Source organism: Loxodonta africana, chromosome 8, assembly GCF_030014295.1.
Source record: "Loxodonta africana isolate mLoxAfr1 chromosome 8, mLoxAfr1.hap2, whole genome shotgun sequence".
In the NCBI taxonomy this organism is placed as follows: domain Eukaryota; kingdom Metazoa; phylum Chordata; class Mammalia; order Proboscidea; family Elephantidae; genus Loxodonta; species Loxodonta africana.
In genome coordinates this window covers 41,355,718-41,373,477 of record NC_087349.1, presented here as the reverse complement: position 1 = coordinate 41,373,477, position 17,760 = coordinate 41,355,718, and the positions used below count along the sequence as shown (strand labels likewise).

At 43.1% G+C, this 17,760-nt stretch overlaps 1 protein-coding gene across 3 annotated transcripts in view; it reads right to left on the bottom strand.

Moving 5' to 3' along the window:
• LAMB1 (laminin subunit beta 1) overlaps positions 1-17,753 on the bottom strand; it is an 83,172-nt gene extending 65,419 nt beyond the window's left edge. Inside the window, exons 1-8 of one of the 3 annotated variants that reach the window (XM_003407211.4) lie at positions 17,665-17,753; positions 17,404-17,527; positions 16,188-16,363; positions 12,942-13,077; positions 9,615-9,688; positions 4,249-4,437; positions 4,099-4,162; positions 79-281 (exon numbers count right to left, since the gene is read on the bottom strand). In XM_003407211.4, coding sequence (XP_003407259.2) covers positions 79-281; positions 4,099-4,162; positions 4,249-4,437; positions 9,615-9,688; positions 12,942-13,077; positions 16,188-16,363; positions 17,404-17,440 — 879 coding nt within the window. In that variant the 5' untranslated portion in view covers positions 17,441-17,527; positions 17,665-17,753. Of the gene's footprint in view, positions 1-78; positions 282-4,098; positions 4,163-4,248; positions 4,438-9,614; positions 9,689-12,941; positions 13,078-16,187; positions 16,364-17,403; positions 17,543-17,664 lie in introns of those variants that run through there. The other 2 variants (XM_023544536.2, XM_064289830.1) reach the window with 2 other exon arrangements.
• Between the last annotated feature and the right edge of the window lie 7 nt (positions 17,754-17,760).

Here is a 17,760-nt window from a genome sequence, read left to right as displayed (position 1 = left end):
TTTAAGGTAAGACTAGCTTCCATTTGCTTTTTAGAATCACTTGTACGAAGGAGAAAGCCTCACAGAGCACGTGCTTACCATCCCTTCCACTTCTTCGTTGAATCCATCCACAGGGGCACATTCACTGGCATGGCCGTAGCAGAAGCAATTTCCTCGAACCACCATATCATAAACTGCGTAATAGTACTTTTCCCTGATCTCCATTCTGGGATCCAAAAGGTTATCTCCCAAAGTATGCAGTTTGACAAACTTAATTCTCAAGTTGGTGATTTTTAATAGATCTATGAAGTTTATCAAGAAGATGAAAAGTCTGGTTAAACAAGCAAGAATTCTTTTGCAATTATATAACATCATTTCTCTTTACGGAAAGGCATGGCAAATGAAAATGGCTTAGGTCAAGCTTACCACCCCGTGTGATTTAGATGACTGGAATAGTAAACCTTAACATAACATGACCATCCCTGGCAGGAGGAGAGGTGACTTTCTCATTACTTTAACCAGAAGGTTTATTTTGTGGTAGATTTATTTGTAGGCCAGTGTTTTAGGGGGAGGGCTGGAAGTGGAGAAATTGTAAGAATGGAAGTGCACAGCTGCTGGAATCCACTGGCATACAGAAATCTAAACTACTGCAATGCCATCTGGTTCCCAGAGCAATCAGTGTCATTCTCAAAGTCAGAAACTTCAATTCAGGTGGGAAAGGGTTTATCGAGGCACTTCGACTCTCACTATTATTGTAAGACAGACAGAAGCACACCTTTGTGTCTGTTTTTGGTAAGGAAAATACTACCTGAAAATGCCCACCACTAAAATGAAATCCAAATTACTAAAATAGATTTAACACTATAGAACAGCCACAATCTAGGGATGACTGTTAAGGAACATTTCAATCTATAACTTTTTCATTATAGTTTTACAAAACGTTGCTAAGGATAAAGGAGCTTAATACTAGGATGTTGGGGCAAATTATTTTTTCCCAACTATGAGTTACTTCAGACCAATTCCTCTTATCTTACTTTTCCTTGTTCTTCCTAGGTCTGTAGAACGAGGCTTATTACAGAAGTTAAGCTATCAGTTACAGTTTATAAACAAAAAAACCAAACCCAGCGCCACTGAGTCAATTCTGACTCATAGCGACCCTACAGGGCAGAGTAGAACTGCCCCATAGAGTTTCCAAGGAGCGCCTGGAGGATTTGAACTGCCGGCCCTTGGTTAGCAGCTGTAGCACTTTAACCACTATGCTACCAGGGTTTCCTACAGTTTATAGTAACTTGATAAAACAAGATCCACTCAACCTTCTCCAATGGTGTTTTCATTACTAAGTTGCTCTTGCTTAAGTGGATCCCAAAAGACAGATTAGTCCATCTGCCCTCTTATTTAGCTCTGAGGCCTGAAATTGCTTCTAAGCTTTACTTTCATTTATGTTAATGCGTTCTAATAATTTACAACACAAGACAACAGGATAGCGGCCCAATGCATCAGATATTTCCAAAGCCCAAATGTAACTTTAAATACTTGTATGAATAATTTACAATGGAGACTATAAAAATGGCTGTGGGTTGAAAAAGAAATTCCATGCATTAAACTTAGGCTCTTTGTAAAATCAAAAACTAAACACAGAAACCGTGGTACTACTTAGCTGAATGGAATTTATGAATGCCAACATTTCCTCCTGCACAAAACGAGTACAAGTGTCTATTGAGAAGAGGCCAAACAACCAAACTTGAAGAGCAGCTGGAGTATTTAGAAACTCTTGAACTGACCTTTGTGGACGCCCTCAGAAGGGCAATATGCTTCCCCCACTCACTCCCACCATGTTTAATGACAGTTCAAATAACAGCTCGGCCTCACACTGACTGCTGTTCTAAGAGGCAAATTCACTTTTGAAGTGAGTCTCAGAGGTCTCAACAATAAGGACAACTAAAAAGACATTGTTCCTTTCATTACAAAGTAAATCAAAAGCATGACTGGCTAAAATGGATGCTTCCTTAATGTAGAAATGGACTTTCTGAAGCCAACCAACAAGAAGACAAAAAGATACAATGGCAACACACTTCTCAAGTCCCACAAATTTCTCCCAAAAAGGAGCAGATGGTGAGTCCTTTTTAGGAACTCAGGAGGTGTTCGTCATGGAGCCAGGGCTTCAAACCAATTCATTCTGGTTTAATATTCCTGCTGAGAATTTGTATTTCCACCTCAGATATACTGAATCAGAATCGACTGTTTAACAAGATGATTCCTATGTATGATGAATTTTGAGAACTACTGCTCTACTAGTGGCCCTCAAAACTGGTCCCTAACCAGCAGCCTTAGCATCACCTGGGCATTTGTTAGAAATGCAAATTCTCAGCAGTGGCTTGAACCAGAACAAAAAGGGTTTGAAGTCCTGCATGGAGCCCATGTGAACATTTCTCCCAGTTGGATTTGGGGAACAACTCAGAAGCTGGCAGAGGACTGGACATGCCATTAAATATTTGTTTTACAATAAAATGAGGGAGTGAATTATAGACTAGGTACAGTCTGGGCCACATGTAAAATTAATTTAAGTGGGGACGCAGCACTTTACTGGCAATATTCCCTGGGCTTCTCCCGCTCTTCCATGCTTCAAGCTATTCCATGGGGCCTTGGCAGAGCCACGCACAGCTGGGAAAGACCAGAAAGAATCACCCTTGCCTCTGCTCATCTGATTGATTGCACCTTAACAGCAGAGGAGGCTGTCCCATCTTTTCACTTGGACATACAGTATCAGTGCTACTCAAGACCTAAGGCACAGCTGATGACATCAGCATCAACAACTAACAGCAGCTTCAATTTACTGAGCACCTTTTATTTGTTAGGCACTTTGATAGCTAGTTTACATACATTAACTCATTTTCCCTCCACAGGAATGCTAAGGTCAATATTACAAACCTTACAGATGAAAAACAAGAGGTTCAAAAAAAAAGTTTAATCACTTGCCCAAGATCACAAAACTACCGTAAGACAGAACTAGGATTCAAAACCAGGTATATCTGACTCCAAAGCCCATTCTTTAACCACGATACACTCTGCCTCCCAATCAAAATGTAGTTCTGTAACAACATATGCATAGCTGCTGAACGCAGAAAAGGGCTCTGACCTGAGTATCAGAACACATGGGTTCAAGGTCTAACTCTGCTATTTAACAGCCATATCACCTTATCCATGTTATTCTAACCAGTTTACTCATCTGTGAAATTGAAATACAGACCTCATCTTATTGAGCATGGCTGAGACTTCTAATTTTGCCACGTTATTTCTTCCCTTCTTCCTTTAACAATAAGAACCCTCAAGACTTTCAGCAGTGCACATGGCCACCCAGCGAGAGATGTTTCCCAGCCACTCTGGCAGTATAGCCACGTGACTAATTCTGGCCAACAGGATGCAAACAGATGGGTACAACTTCCATGCCTCATCTTTACATGGAAGCTGCTTGCCCTCCGCTTCCTCAGTTCTCATAGGTTGGAACAAGACCATGGTGTGGTGGTCTAGCTCTGACCATGTGGATTATGACTATAAGAGAGAAGAAGCCTGGCAACCCGGGTGAATTTATGGCTGAAGTTGCCAGATGTAGCAACTAAGGATACAGAACACCCGGTTAAATCTGAATTTCAGATAAACAACGAATACTTTTATAAGTGCATTCAGCGCGACATGTGGCATCGGAACCGGCAACCCTACTTGCGGCAACAGAACTACGGTTCTCTGGAAACCCCTCTGGGCGACTTTGTGAGAGAGAAATAAACTTCTATCTTCGAGACACTGTATTTTTAGGGGATATTTTGTCACAACAGCTTAATCTATACCCTAATTAATATACTGAGCAATAAAAGAAAGAATTATGGTCACAGAAATTGTTCGAGTACTTATGACATAAAACTTTTATCAAGACTGTCCCCATGGGTGAGGACTTTGGTTAGTAATAATTTCAAGAACCTGAGGTAGGGTAGTGCAGAGGACGGAAGACAATGAAGAGAGCGGATTTAGCACTGAATATTTAGACTCTGGGTACTAGTGCTCTGGGTAATAGTTCTTCTGCGACTGTCATTTCCCACCAAAGCCTTTATTTGAAAACAAGCTTACTCTGTATCCTTGGACTATAAGGATCTTCTATTCTGAAAGCAGGATCTAAAGCACGAAATATCACCTAAAAATAGATATAAGAGTAATTGGTATTTCTGCAAAGATCAAAAGGTCAGTTTGCAAGTAGAACATAAAAAAAAAAAAGCAAACCTCTCCTTCCGTTGAAGGTTCAATGTCAGAATATCGTGAATCACAAATTATATCATCAACTTTTTTCATGGGGCCGGTTGAAATGCCTGGAAACGAACTCTCACAGTCATAGGCAAAGTATCTGTACACACCCCAGGTTTTCCCAAAGTCAGACGATCGTTCTATCAGCATAGCAGCTGGCCGGAACGTCTAGAAGCAGGAAGAAAGAGGCATGTTTGACGTTTTTACTAGTAATCTGTATTTTTTAAAATCTTACTTAAAAATATCACTCAACTGTGTGCCACAAGCTCTGACTGCATGTGGTTGGTATTTCAGACTGTGGCTGGATTTCAAATACTTCAAGCTGTTCCATGAAGCCTCTTTTTGCAAAGAAAAGTGTTTAGCCTCTAAATTTTGCACTTTCCCACCCTATGAGATTCTTAAGCTCTGCTTCTCTTTAGAAGCTGTTCAGAAACTGGCCTTAACAGCAAACAAATTTTGTTATATTTAGTCATTAAGTCCACAATACAGTTGGTTAGTCTGAATGCTCATTCATTCATTCATTCATTCACTCAATAGATGTGTAATGATTACCTACTTGGTACCAGACGGTGGTCTATATGCTCTCTATGTGCTACAGACAATCCAGTAAAGGTACAGATATGGTTATACATCATTTACAATACAGTACGTCAAAGCCACAGCAGGGTCACATGCAGGTGCTTTGGGAAAACAAGAGGAAGGAACTACTAACTCAAAAAGCTGAGGAGTACTTCACAGAGAAGATGGCATCAAGCTGGATCCTAAAAGGGTCCAGGTAGGGGGTGAAGGCAGCTGCAAGGTGCACAAGAGGCTGGCTGGGCCGGAATAGGAAGGAATTTGTTTGTCATGGTAAGGGATTTACTCTATCTGCAATAAATGAGGAACACGGTAGGATTTAAGCAGATAGAATGAAATGCTCAGATTAGTTTAGAAAAATAACTCTTGTGGTAGGGTTTTCAGACAAGGAAAAAATAAGATGCAGGGAAACCAAGTAGGAAGTGATTACAATAGAAAAAAAGATGAAGGTCTTAATTCAAGTAATTACACAGGGATAGGAAGAAAGGGATGGGATTGACTGCTCTGAGACTTTAAGGGAGACAGGGTATATTGAATTACACTTGGTGAACAATTAGATTTCAGTGGAAAAGGTGAGAGAGAGAAGGAACACAGGCATCTTAGCTTGGGCAGCTGGGTGGACAGTGTTACCTATAACAAAGACATGGGAAAAGAGCAAAGGCATTTGGTTTTGGTTTTACAAGTGAGGTGTGCCAGGGTTACCAACATGGCAACGCCCACAGGACAATTAGAAATAGTGGTATGGCACTCAGGTACAAGAACGAAGCTTGAAATATGGACTTGGGAGTCACTGTGTATGCACAGTATTGAAACCTCCAAGTATGGAATTTCCCCCCGAAAGCAAAAAACAAGAATGAAAGGGAGCCAAAGAAGAGTTTTAGGAAAAAGTATTTATGAGAGGCTACACAAAGAAGGAAAGAGAGTGATGTCAGGAACTTTAATTACATTTTTTCATTTAATCCTCACGGGACGAAGCAGAATAAGCACTAAAAATAGGCAAATGGTCAAATGCTTCAGCACTGATGAACACGGTGAGTGCATTACGGGAAGCGGAAGTCCAATTACAATGGAGGAAGAGCAAATGAGTTAAACTGACCTGGAAGACAGAACCTGAATAAAGACACTTACTTTTCAATTAAAATCAATGCTTAATAGAAATTTAAGTGAGAGCTAATAGTGAGAACTAGTACATGCCTGAGCCCACTTTTCCCTTCCTTATGAACCCTGCTGGTCTTTTCTCTGATAAAAGTAGTCAAGGATAAGAAAATGGGAGATCACATTCTGATAGATTTTGGACTTCCTTGCTTACTAATTGCTCAGGTTCTTAATTTTCCACCTATTCAGGAATATAAGGAAAGGGTACTTTACTAAACCTAAGAGAATATTAGACTAGAATTTTAAAAGGAAAAGTAAAAAAACTGAATGACATGTGCCAAGGAAGCATGGTGAACTCCCTATAAGGCCAGGCTCTTGGGTGGGGTACTTAGGGAGAGACTTGGGGAGGGAAGCCTTGTCTGGTGTCTCTGGGTCAAAAGGGAGTAAGGAAGAAAAGTGTTCAAGCTAGTCCTGGCTGTGCTTCCTTCTCCCACCCTTCTGGAAACCTCCAAGTCCCAAAGGGCCATTGATGAGTTACTCAATTTCCTGTGGCGCTAAGAAGCTGCTGGAAACTGGAACACATTTTACTTAAAGAACAAAAGTCTTTCTACTCTCCTTTGTTTATTCATCAACCTTCTCAGGCCTTAGTTTCTGCACAATTGTCTCCAAATTTATAATAAAAGAGCTATGAGTTTTGAAACATCTAGCTACTACACAAACACATACTGTATATACTGAGTTTTGCTAGCCTATGAGTTTTGCTGACAACTACGGGTAAGAGTAAGTATTCTTCATTCTCACCCCAACCTCTATTCTCTTCTTGTCCTCACTACTACTAATAGTATCACCAACCTCCTAGTTTATCCAGCTCTTCTTTCAGCTGTTCTGCTTCTAATCTTTCGAATTTATGCTCTTTCCAGTTCATGGCTCAATCTTTGATTCTAAAGGACCTAACTGGCTGCCCTTAGAAAACAGGGGCTCCTCACGGCAATGATTCCCATAGGCAGTTGTAGCAGAGGTTATCAAAGTTTGGCAACGAGGGGATATGTGTGATCTGCAAAATATTTCCAAGTAATACCGATAGGACTCCTGGGTTGCAGGAGCAAGTGCCCTCCTACCTGAGAATCACAGCCAGCCTTTGCATTAACACCAGCCCTCTCCTAAGTCAAGCCCTCCATTCACACTTACCTCAACAAGAGCCTCCCAACTTGCCCTCTCTTCTCTCTGTCCCAGTCCCTCCTCATTTCCTCTTGGGTTACCTTCCTCTCATTTCCTAGTTCACATTTCCTTGCCAATGGCTCCCTACTTCCTATAAAGCTCACACTGATCAGCATGGAGTCAAGGTCCTTCTGACTCTAATCTGCTGTTCACGTTTACCTCCCTTTCTTCCCAGCACTACCTCACACTTGAGGAATAGCTACATAGTACTCGCTAAGCAAATGCTTTCTGAACTGTCCCACCACCACGAACGACTTTGCTCTCAGATTGTTTCCTCTGCCAAGAATGGCATATCCCTCCATGTCCTCACACCGAATCCTGCTCATTTTTCCTGGCCCAGATCAAATGCAAGCCTAGTCCTCTGCTTGTGAGACTGTCTCCTTTTCCCAGGTGAAAATTAATCCCACCTCCCTCCATGCTAATACAATGTTCACTGTCTGAACTGCTGTTATAGCAGCCAGCACATTCTGTCAAGTATTACAAATTATCTGCAAGTATATCCTTCTCTTTTGTAACACGGGAAGCTCCTGGAGAACAGTGATCATGCTCTTTCACAGGGTGAGGGCAGTCTCTTGCAAACAGAAGGTTGTTGAATTCATTAATCCACTCACTTCACTCACTCATATGTATACAGCAATCACTACATGTTAAGCATCAGCATATATAAGAACTATTCATCAAGTCTCCACTACACGCCACGGCAGCAAGGTTCTCCCTACTCCTAACTCAGAGGGTTATCGCACAGAACCCTGTAAACTAGGTATTATTCCCACTTTAGCAGTGAGAAAGCCAAAGCTCCAGTGATACATACCAGGAAGGAGCAGAATGGGGACTCATACCCAAGTCTGTCCAACCGCAAAGGTGCTTTTCATGCACGAGCTCGGACCTGAAGGACACATTTCCTCCCATAAACTAATGTCTGATTTCTTGTGCCCATTCCTGAGTCTCAGTTCAATCACCACCTCCTCTAGTAAGCCTTTGGCACTTACATGCACAATTACATCTCTGGCCCACTGTTTTCATCTGAAATGAGTATTCAACTACAGAACACGGACCCAGAGGACTTTTGAATATAAATGAACTCAGAACTACCCATGTATGCTAAGAGATGTCCTTTCCAAAGTAAAATGTCAGTCCAAAAGGTGGGACCAAAAAATGTTAACAAAGGTGATTTTGAGTACTTTTAGGTGTTGTTTAGCATGAGAATCCCTACGTGAGGCTGAGTTTAAATTCTAACCGCTGGGTTGAGCGTGTGGTTATGAGTGAGACAAGGGTCTGAGTGACAAGGAGTCCAACCGCAAAGGTGCTTTTCATGCACGAGCTCGGACCTGAAGGACACATTTCCAGCAATGGAAAGCACCCCCTCCCCAATTTCTATGGCCCTCAAGCCTGACTGTAGGATAAAGGAGATCTTTCCACAGTTCCTGTGTTGAGAAAACATTTGGGGTCCATCTCTCAGCCAAAGAAGTCTTAAATGCAGAGGTTTCATGAAGGCCCTCCCCACCACTCTTTTTATCAGGCATCAAGGTCACGGCGCAACCTTCCTGCCCTGGCACGACAGCAGATTACTGGGGGGTGGACACAGGGATGAAGAGCTCAGGACTAGGAACTGCACAGTCCCAATGTCCCCCCTGGTTACGCTCTGACTTCCAGAGCCACCCTTGCTCCTTGGCCTCCCAGGCATTGGTAGAGGACACTTTTGAGACTTTTAACGACACCCCTTGCCCATATGGTAAATCTATCCCTGGCAACTTTTCCTAACCTGAGAGGGTGCAAATGAGACCCCCAACTCCAACTGAAAAAACTATTCAAAGTGATTTTAATCTGAGAAGCAATAAGTAAATGATGGGTTTTATGTGCAGCAACATGTACTTTAAGCCATGTGAAGTCTGTCATTTCCAGGCAGCTGCTTCAGAAGAAACAAAGGCACTTTGTACAGAGAAATTCCCTAGTCCTGGAGTCATTTTACATTTCTAAAAGAAAAACGGTGAGAAAAGCCACATTTAAGAAGGCGTGTGCATTTTTTAAGGAACAGTATAACTGTTCCCACAAATTTTGCAACACCCTGAAAACCAAAGATAATATGCTTCCTTTTCAGTTACCAAACTCAGCATTAACACATAAACACAAGGGATCAGGGATTTACTCTCCAGATGTTTTATTGTGGTCTGGGGGAGAGTCAAAGCTGCCTCTCTCCATGGGGAAATAAAAAGACATCTAATTAAAAGTTTACAGTTGAATTACCTCAGCATAGTGGCTCTCTCTACTTAATGCCACGAAGATAGAGTATTTCCTAACTGTAGTTATCCATGCCCGCATTTAAAAAGCTGCTCAATTATCTCAATTTATGGAAATGATAATATTCAAGTTCTTAGGTCAATTCACACATCCATTTCAAAAGGGGAATTACACAATGTTCTCACATGTCATTTGGGAGAAAGTTATGGATTCCTTACCTTGAAAGTCATTATGAGATGGGTAAAATGGAATTCTGCTTCCAAATCCAGTTGGATTGTTACATTTTCCACACCTACAGGAGATTAAAAATTTCAAAAAATTAAAAGAAAAAGGAAACAGTAAGGTAAACAGGAACAGCTGTGAACAGCTGAAGCTATTGTTTAAAATGATCTTTAGGTTCTTCCTGGAAATCCTCTTTGCATTCTACCTTAGGCAGAAGGTGAAGATAATAAACCACTGCACTGATTCAGGTGGCAAGGCTCCAGTCAGATTGACTCTTCAGTGTCTATAAATCCTTCTGGAGTTCCACATAATTGAGTCTGCTCCTAAGAGCAAGATGTCTGGCAGAAGGCCTCTCGTTGCTGTCAAGAAAGACATCCTTTGCTTAGAAAGAAATGAAACAGCTTCTAGATCCCCCGAGCCAAAGAGGAAAGGCGGGAGGCACTTCCTGTGCACAGTAGGGGGTCAGCTTGCAGTCTGAAGCACTGGACACAATCCTCTTCCAGTAGAAACACAAATATTCCTTTTTTCCTCTGCAGCAGCAAGGAAAATAAATAAGAGCCTACCACATATGGTAGCTATATTCCAATTTAGAAAAACCGGTCTAGAATGGGGAAGCCTTTGAATGCACTGCCACAATTGAAAAACGATGCCAAAGGGACAAAGAGTCGGCCAAATAAATAAACTGGTCCAGAACAAATACTAACATCTCCCCTTTCAGGCCAAAGCCTGAACAAACAAATGAGCCTTTGCACCATGCCCTGAGGGTCAACCTGCCCCAGCTTTAACACACTAAAGAGGCCACTGGAATTCCAGCAATGGAAAGCACCCCCTCCCCAATTTCTATGGCCCTCAAGCCTGACTGTAGGATAAAGGAGATCTTTCCACGTTTCCTGTGTTTGAGAAAACATTTGGGGTCCATCTCTCAGCCAAAGAAGTCTTAAATGCAGGAAGACAGGAATGTGTCAGAATGAATCATGTCACAGAATGGTGTATTTTCAGGAAATCAGTAGGACTTTTTGAAATAAACTCTCCTGCTGGACAACTGCCAAGTCCACTGGGGGGAAAAGTGGTCACTGGAACGGATATGAGTTAGCTGGAATGTTTAAAAAAAAAAAAATTATTATCATACTAACTAACCTTATCTAACTTATTAAAAGACCCATATTACAAACCTACTCTGGACATTTATTTTTTGAGTGAAAATGTAAGCTAAGCAGCAATATGTCTCTGCTCTGCCAGGCTTTTAAAAACCTGCAATATTTGTTCAAAATTAAGAGATAAGGAAATAATCTAAAGTACAAAGCAAGGCTAGCGCCATTTCTGTAATAAGAACATAGGCTGCAATGCATTCACCAAAAACACACAGCATTTTAGGTTTGATAACCTGATAAAGGACCACAGTTTTTTGGTTTGTTTTTTTAAATATGGGGAGAAAAATACACAGAGAAGAGAAACAAGATCATTCTTCTATAATACATTTGATTATGTTAAACCTAGAAATGGATCATTGTGAAAGGTATGCTAAAAGTACCTGTACACTCCCAGTACATTTTTGTGCCTGAGCACTGATAATTTAGTGCTGCCATGTATAAGTGCAACTTGTACAAAACACACAGAAAATAGATGAAACAAATTAACAAAGGAAGTCTTTAATTGTGAACTATCAGGCAACTGAAAGATGACGGGATACAGTAACAATCAGCCTGACTTTCTAAAGACTAACCTCATCCAATCTCCTATGATAAAGTGGCAGAGAACTCAAGCCCTCTTATTTAAAAATTCCTTCTTTCTAGCATTTGGCCTCTTTTGCCCCACAAATTCAAAGGTGTAGTCATCAATTTGCTCGTTGCATAATTAAGAAAAATCTGTCTATAGAACTATAAAACCAAAAATTAAACTCGCTGCCATCAAGTTAGTTCCAACTCATAGGGGCCCTACAGGACAGAGTAGAACTGCCCCACAGGGTTTCCAAAAGTGCCTGGTGGATTCGACCTGCCAACCTCTTGGTTAACAGAGGTAGCTCTTAACCACTACACCACCAGGGTTTTCATGTGCTATGGAACTATAGCACGTGAAAAAATGTTTTACTGTCTATCGACTAAAGTGGGAACGGTCTTGATCCTACCCTTTAGGCATTTTTCTAATGGCCTTTCCATTTCACTGGAAGAACGTGAGCAGACAGGAATTACTTCTAGTCCCTGCTTACAGTAAGCGCTATGCTATTTCAGAAGTCCTCTGTGACTCAAGTGCAGATTTATAGAAAACTCTGCTTCACACTTAACTATCAACCCACATATTCTCCTGTAAGAATTAACACAGCTCTAAATGACACGTGCTTTCTCCGGAGCAGTCTATCGCAATCAAGTTTGTAACCAATGGATTCCCAAGACCAACCTATGAATACCCTTGCTAGGAACCAAGAGACTTCTAGAAAACAGGTGCAATTTAACAGTCAATGACAATAAAGTCTATTGAGGGAGTTTTTCTTTAAAAATGATAAATGACTGCAAGCATCCAAACGCTTTTCAGGTATAGGGCTTACAATAAAATGATCTAGCGGTATCCAATGCTTTTTACGGCCAGGTTTAGTTTTAATGCTTTGAGAGAGGTTCTCATAATTTTTTTAATTTGATGATACTTTGTTAATTAACAAACATACTATACATTTATTGTCCAAATTTCAGCATTCAAGTGTGAAACAAATGTGAAATTAATCTGGGCTCATTTTTTCACTGCAATAGTAACTTACCCTACTTGGTGAATTTATTAAACCAAGATCCAAAGGACAAAGAAAGGAAAAGGGGCCACTGGGGAAACTAAGTCATGTTCATGTTGACAGAGTCTTTGAAAAATGATATCAAAGTCTCCTTCACAGTACCGTATTAAATTTTCTTTAGACAGAAGCGGGGGCTGGGGGACTGTCAATCTGCCCTTTCCTTCGGGGTTGAACAATATGAAAGATGCTATGTTTTGCGGAAGAATAAAGGCCTGAGATAGTACAGGGCCTTCCCACGCCCTCCCCGGACTGCACCCTGCTCACCAACATACACACACTCCCTGAAAGCTCCTCTCAGGATGAAGACTACCAAACACTTCTTTGGTCCAGCATGAAAGACGGCTTTCTTATAGGAAGTGCATGCTTCAGGAAGGAGTATCAGATTTTACCAAGAGAAGTTAGTGCCCTAGGCAATAAATCTGTCAAAGGCCGTAATTACAGGACAAAGAATCCACTGGTAATTACACACACTCAAGAGCCTGTAACCCCCAACCAGGTTACCATCCAATCACACCCCATGGAACTTGTTCCCACACAGACCACATACCATTTTCTGATTGCCACCAAATCTTAAGGCGGTTTGGAGCAAATGTGGTGACCACATTTTCAATGAGATGACTATCAGGATTGAGGGTCTCGTGATAAGGATCTTGTGAATCGCATATGAAACATTTTTTATCCTCCTGAAAACAAAGTTAATTTCATGAGTCTTGTAAGGAATCTCACAAGTTGACAAAAACAACTCATCAAACCCACAGTGTAAGATTTAGCCTACCTGCATCAAGAAAAATGAATGTGGCAAAATGACTTACCTCATCACATGCCTATCACTTTAATTTACCAAGTCTAAAACACTTCTGAAAAGAATTCCTTCCTCTCTGAAAAGTCAAGGTCAAAAGTAAAAGAGGGCATTGTTTCCATAAACTATTAATTTAATCAAAATCAAATTTTTAGGCTTAAACCTCAATTCCAATAAATAGCTAGAGAAGCTTACTCTAAAGTAAAAGGTGAAAGAGGTATTAGAGAATTTTTGCTGATACGAAGCAAACTGAAAATGAGAGAAAAAAAAAGAACATGATTTTCCAAAACCTTTTAAATAAGGCAGAAATCAAGTACAACGCAGAAGTATTTACAGCGGGTTTGGGATTTAGAGAACAAGAGTTCCTAGCTCCTAATCTGCTCAAACAGTGAATCAGAGGTGGCAGCATGAACGCTAACCTACACACTGCTCAAAAAATCTGGGGAAGGTGGTATTGGGCTGTCCTGCTCTACTGGGGACTGCCATAGCCTGGGGACAACCCAAGAAGCCTCGAATTGTACCTTTACTCCTGGAATTATGATTTAAAAAAAACAGATGCCTCTGAGTAAATTCTGACTCATGGCGACACCACGTGTGTCAAAGAACTGTGCTCCACAGGGTTTTCAATGGCTGATTTTTTTTGTAAGTAGATTGCCAGGCCTTTCTCTCAAGGTGCCTCTACGTAGACTCGAACCTCCAACTGTTTGGTTAGCAGCTGAATGTGTTATGAGTTTGCAACATTCACGGACTTCAGAATTAAGGTACTGTACTTTTTTTTTTTTTTTTTACTGACTCACTGCCATCAAGCGAATTCTGACTCACAGTGTAGACTTTAAGTTTCAGAGTAGCTCTGAATTTCTCATCTCATTTTCCTTTTCCCCAAAATGGGAACCACAGCCACCCTAGCAGTTGGGTCAGGAGAGTTCAGGGAACCCTCCTCACACTTCATCATAGTGAACAATAAACAATATGGCTTCCTAGTTCCCTTTTTCACATGGAGTTCTGGTCTATGTCTGACTTCCTGAAATGCAGATTTTTCTTAAGTCTGAAAATAATGCTAAGGGTGAAATCTAGAGAGACCTGCATACATCTTAGAAATGGTGCTTGAGCAAGGGTGATATTCTTTCAAGACTGCACTTTTAAATTTGTATTTATCTAGTTAGTTATTATTTTGTTAGTTATTATCTTCTTCCAAAAAGGATTTGGAGACTGGCAAGATATATTAGCTAAAAAGTGTTGTTCTGTGCCTTTGAGTCTATTCCACCTCACAGCAGACCCTGTATGACAGAGTAAAACTGCCCTATAGGGTTTTCTAGGCTGTAATCTTTATGGGAGCAGATGGCCAGGTCTTTTCTCCCCAAGAGTGCCTGGTAGGTTTGAACTGCTGACCTTCTGGTTAGCAGCCAAGTGCTTAAACCACTGCACCACCACGGCTTCTGAACTAAAAAGTAGAGACCGGACAATCAGGGATGCAGTGGCACCCTGGACAAAACAACCTCCCTGCCTCAATTTTTGTACCCATTAAATGTTTGAGAAAAGTGGCTGCCCAGTCCTTTCTTTTAGGTCCTTTTATCTGTGAAAAATTAAAACACACTCCAAGATTTCATGGTTAATTATAAAAACAAGAGAGTCTGGCTCTACCTGCTTTTAAGACAATTAGTCCAATTCTCATTCTTGTCGAAGCTGGTTTCAGAGCCTGCTGATTCATTTACAGGATGTTTAGGTCTCTGAATGGTAGCACAATATTTCAGGTAAAAATTAAATGTTAATATTAGAAAAGATAACATCAGCTGCCTTCATTAACTTGTAGTCAAGGAAACTAGTACAGGGAACAATTACCAGAACTTCGAAAAAAAGGCAAGTGTAATTATAGCCTCCCTTCTAATCAGAAGGAAGCAGTCTAGACATCTTTGTATAAACCTGGAAGCAAATAAGTAGAATCCACTTTACCACATTCCTTCAGTTTAATATATCAGGTCTCCAGAATGGGTTCTCTTAACATTTTGTAAAAGTGACTCCAATTTAAGGCATCTCCTGTGCAAACCACACAACACTCTGTCTTTCTGAAGGGCAGATCTACAGATGGGTGGAGTGACCAAAATTAGAGCAATTGGCCTGGAGCTTGCCCTGCATGTGACACTAACACCTTCAGCTTATGTTAGAGGCCAGATATCAGCTTCTCTCTTTTTGTTTTAATCAAGGAAAGACATTCTGATTCTGGATACTTTATATTTCCTGCCATCTTTTAAAATTAGTTTTGACTTTGTAAAACATGACCTCTGAAATCTAAAATCTGGATCCACTTTTAGCAAACTGCTTTTGAAAAACACACTGTTAGAAACACCCTGAAACGTCAGGAAACCCTGGTGGTGTAGCCATTAAGTGCTACGGAGTTGTACTCTGTCCTATAGGGTCGCTATGGGCTGGAATTGACCAGACGGCAATGGGCTTGAGCTGAAATGTCATTTGGTCCTCTTCTGTCAGGGTACCATGGAACCAGGGCATTTAAAAAAAAATAAAGTATCTGATCCTGATATTTAATACAGGTAGGTGGAAACACCACTTAGTAAGAAAAATAGGTTCAGTGACTTGGGTCACCGTGCAAGGCGTCTGTGAGTGGATACCCTTTAACCAAGTGATAATTCCGGGGAAAATCCAAGATCATTGTTCAGTATAAAAAAGAAAAGATAAAACTGCTTTTAAGAAACACTTCCAAAAAGAAAAGATTTTTAAAAAATCGGTCCTTTTGGAGTCCCAGGGTCAGGTCTAAGGCGCGCCGCTAGCGCGCGGAAGCGGCAGGAAATGTTTGGCGGATGAGACTGTGCAAACTGAGATGGGGAGAAGGGCGAACTACCAGCCTGATCCCGGGACTCCCTGACTGGCCGCGCTTCCTATCTGGATAGCTAGCAGGATGCGGAGTCCCCTGGGCCTGCCCCTCAGGTCTGGACCGGAGGCGGCGCGAGCTGAGCCGTGAGCAAGTCTCTCCGCCCTCACCTGGAGGTGGCTGACGATACAGTAGGGCTCGGGTTTGTGCAGCCCACACGTCGAGGTCACCGAGAGCTTCTGCGCTCGGCCGATAAGAAGGTCGCCCGTGGCCGGGTAGCAGCTGCCCTCGGCACAGCCATAGCTGAACTCAGGTTCTTGAGCGCGCACTAGGGCTCCGCACAGGGCTGCAGGCGGGGTTGGTGACAGGGTTGGGGACACGAGCAGAGAGCAAGAACAAGGAGGGGCAGGGGTAGAGTAGATTCACAAGAAAGCAGAATGCACACAAGGGAGAGAGACACAATGGAAAGATGAGCGAGGAAGGGGCCAGGAAGGCAGGGATGTGGTGAGGAGGACGATGCGGAAAGAAAAACAGAGACGTCATCACGGTTGTCCTTCATTCGAGAGCATCACTCCCGGGAAACCCACTGACGCTTGCGCCCACCCTGATCCGCCCGGGGTAGCAGCTCTCATCACAAAATGTGGCTGTAAGGACCGCCACTTTGACATGCCGGGAGCTGGACCCAGAGATGCGGGCCGCCCAACGCCGCACACCCGCGTGCTCGCAGCAGCCTGTGCATCCTCGGTATGAGAGTGCGTGTGTGTGCCCGCGGACATCTGTGAACGCGGAGGTTCGAGTGGTGGGTGTGCGCGCGCGCGCGCGACGGTTCCGGGCGTTCGGCCCGGAGCCAAGTGCGGAGCTTGCAGTTGAGGCCGCTTTTCCGAGCGAGGGGCGAATGGACTATCCCTGCGGCTCTGGAGTGGCTTGCACGCTTCGCCATTCCAGGAAAGCTCCGGGTCTAGCTGTTTCTGGTGCCATCCGGAGGCAAACGGCGAGAGTAAATTAAAGCCACATGGCCCCAATCGGTTCCCAGGACGAAGCCTGCACTGAGCTCGGCACTTTCCCGTGAAACGGGCTCCGGAAGAGTCCTCGTGGCGAGGCCCTGCACCCCTGGAGCCTGCCCCCGCGCGGTGGGGAAACCCAGCGTTAAGGGGCCGAAGGTGCAAAGACCCAAGCGACGGCCGCGGAAACCCCTGGATGCGGGTCCGCGCGCGCGGTTCCCAGACACCACCGAGGCCAGGACGGTGGCGTTTAATCCCAGGGGCAGAATTTCCTCCCCAGTACCTCTCCAATTTGCCGAACTCCCACGACTCTGGAGCAACCGGCTTTGAGGTTTTCTTCCCTCAAGCCCGCCGTTCCCCTGCCCCACCGCTCCCACAGAATTACCTAAGAAACCGAAAGCGAACACCTGGAGTAGCTCCATGTCGGGGTCCCTGCAGCCAAGGGGACCCGGCAGTGGAGGGGAGAACACGCCCGGCGAGCCGCCTGACCTTTTTTCCCGTCTTCCTTTCTGGAGAGGTGGAGGGGAAAAAAGGCAAAAACGTTCAGAGAGAGGAGAGGGGCCCTTCTATTTCCTGCCGCTCCCACGGAAGCGAGGGAGGGGGGTGGGGACAGGGGGAAATCGCGCAGCCACTTTGTTCTGCTCACCCCCGGTGCGAGCGCGCACTCAGCTGCGGGCAGCCCCGAGCCCAAAGAAGGGAATTAGAAAGTTTCGCCTAGGGAGGAACCAAGGGAGGCGCCTCC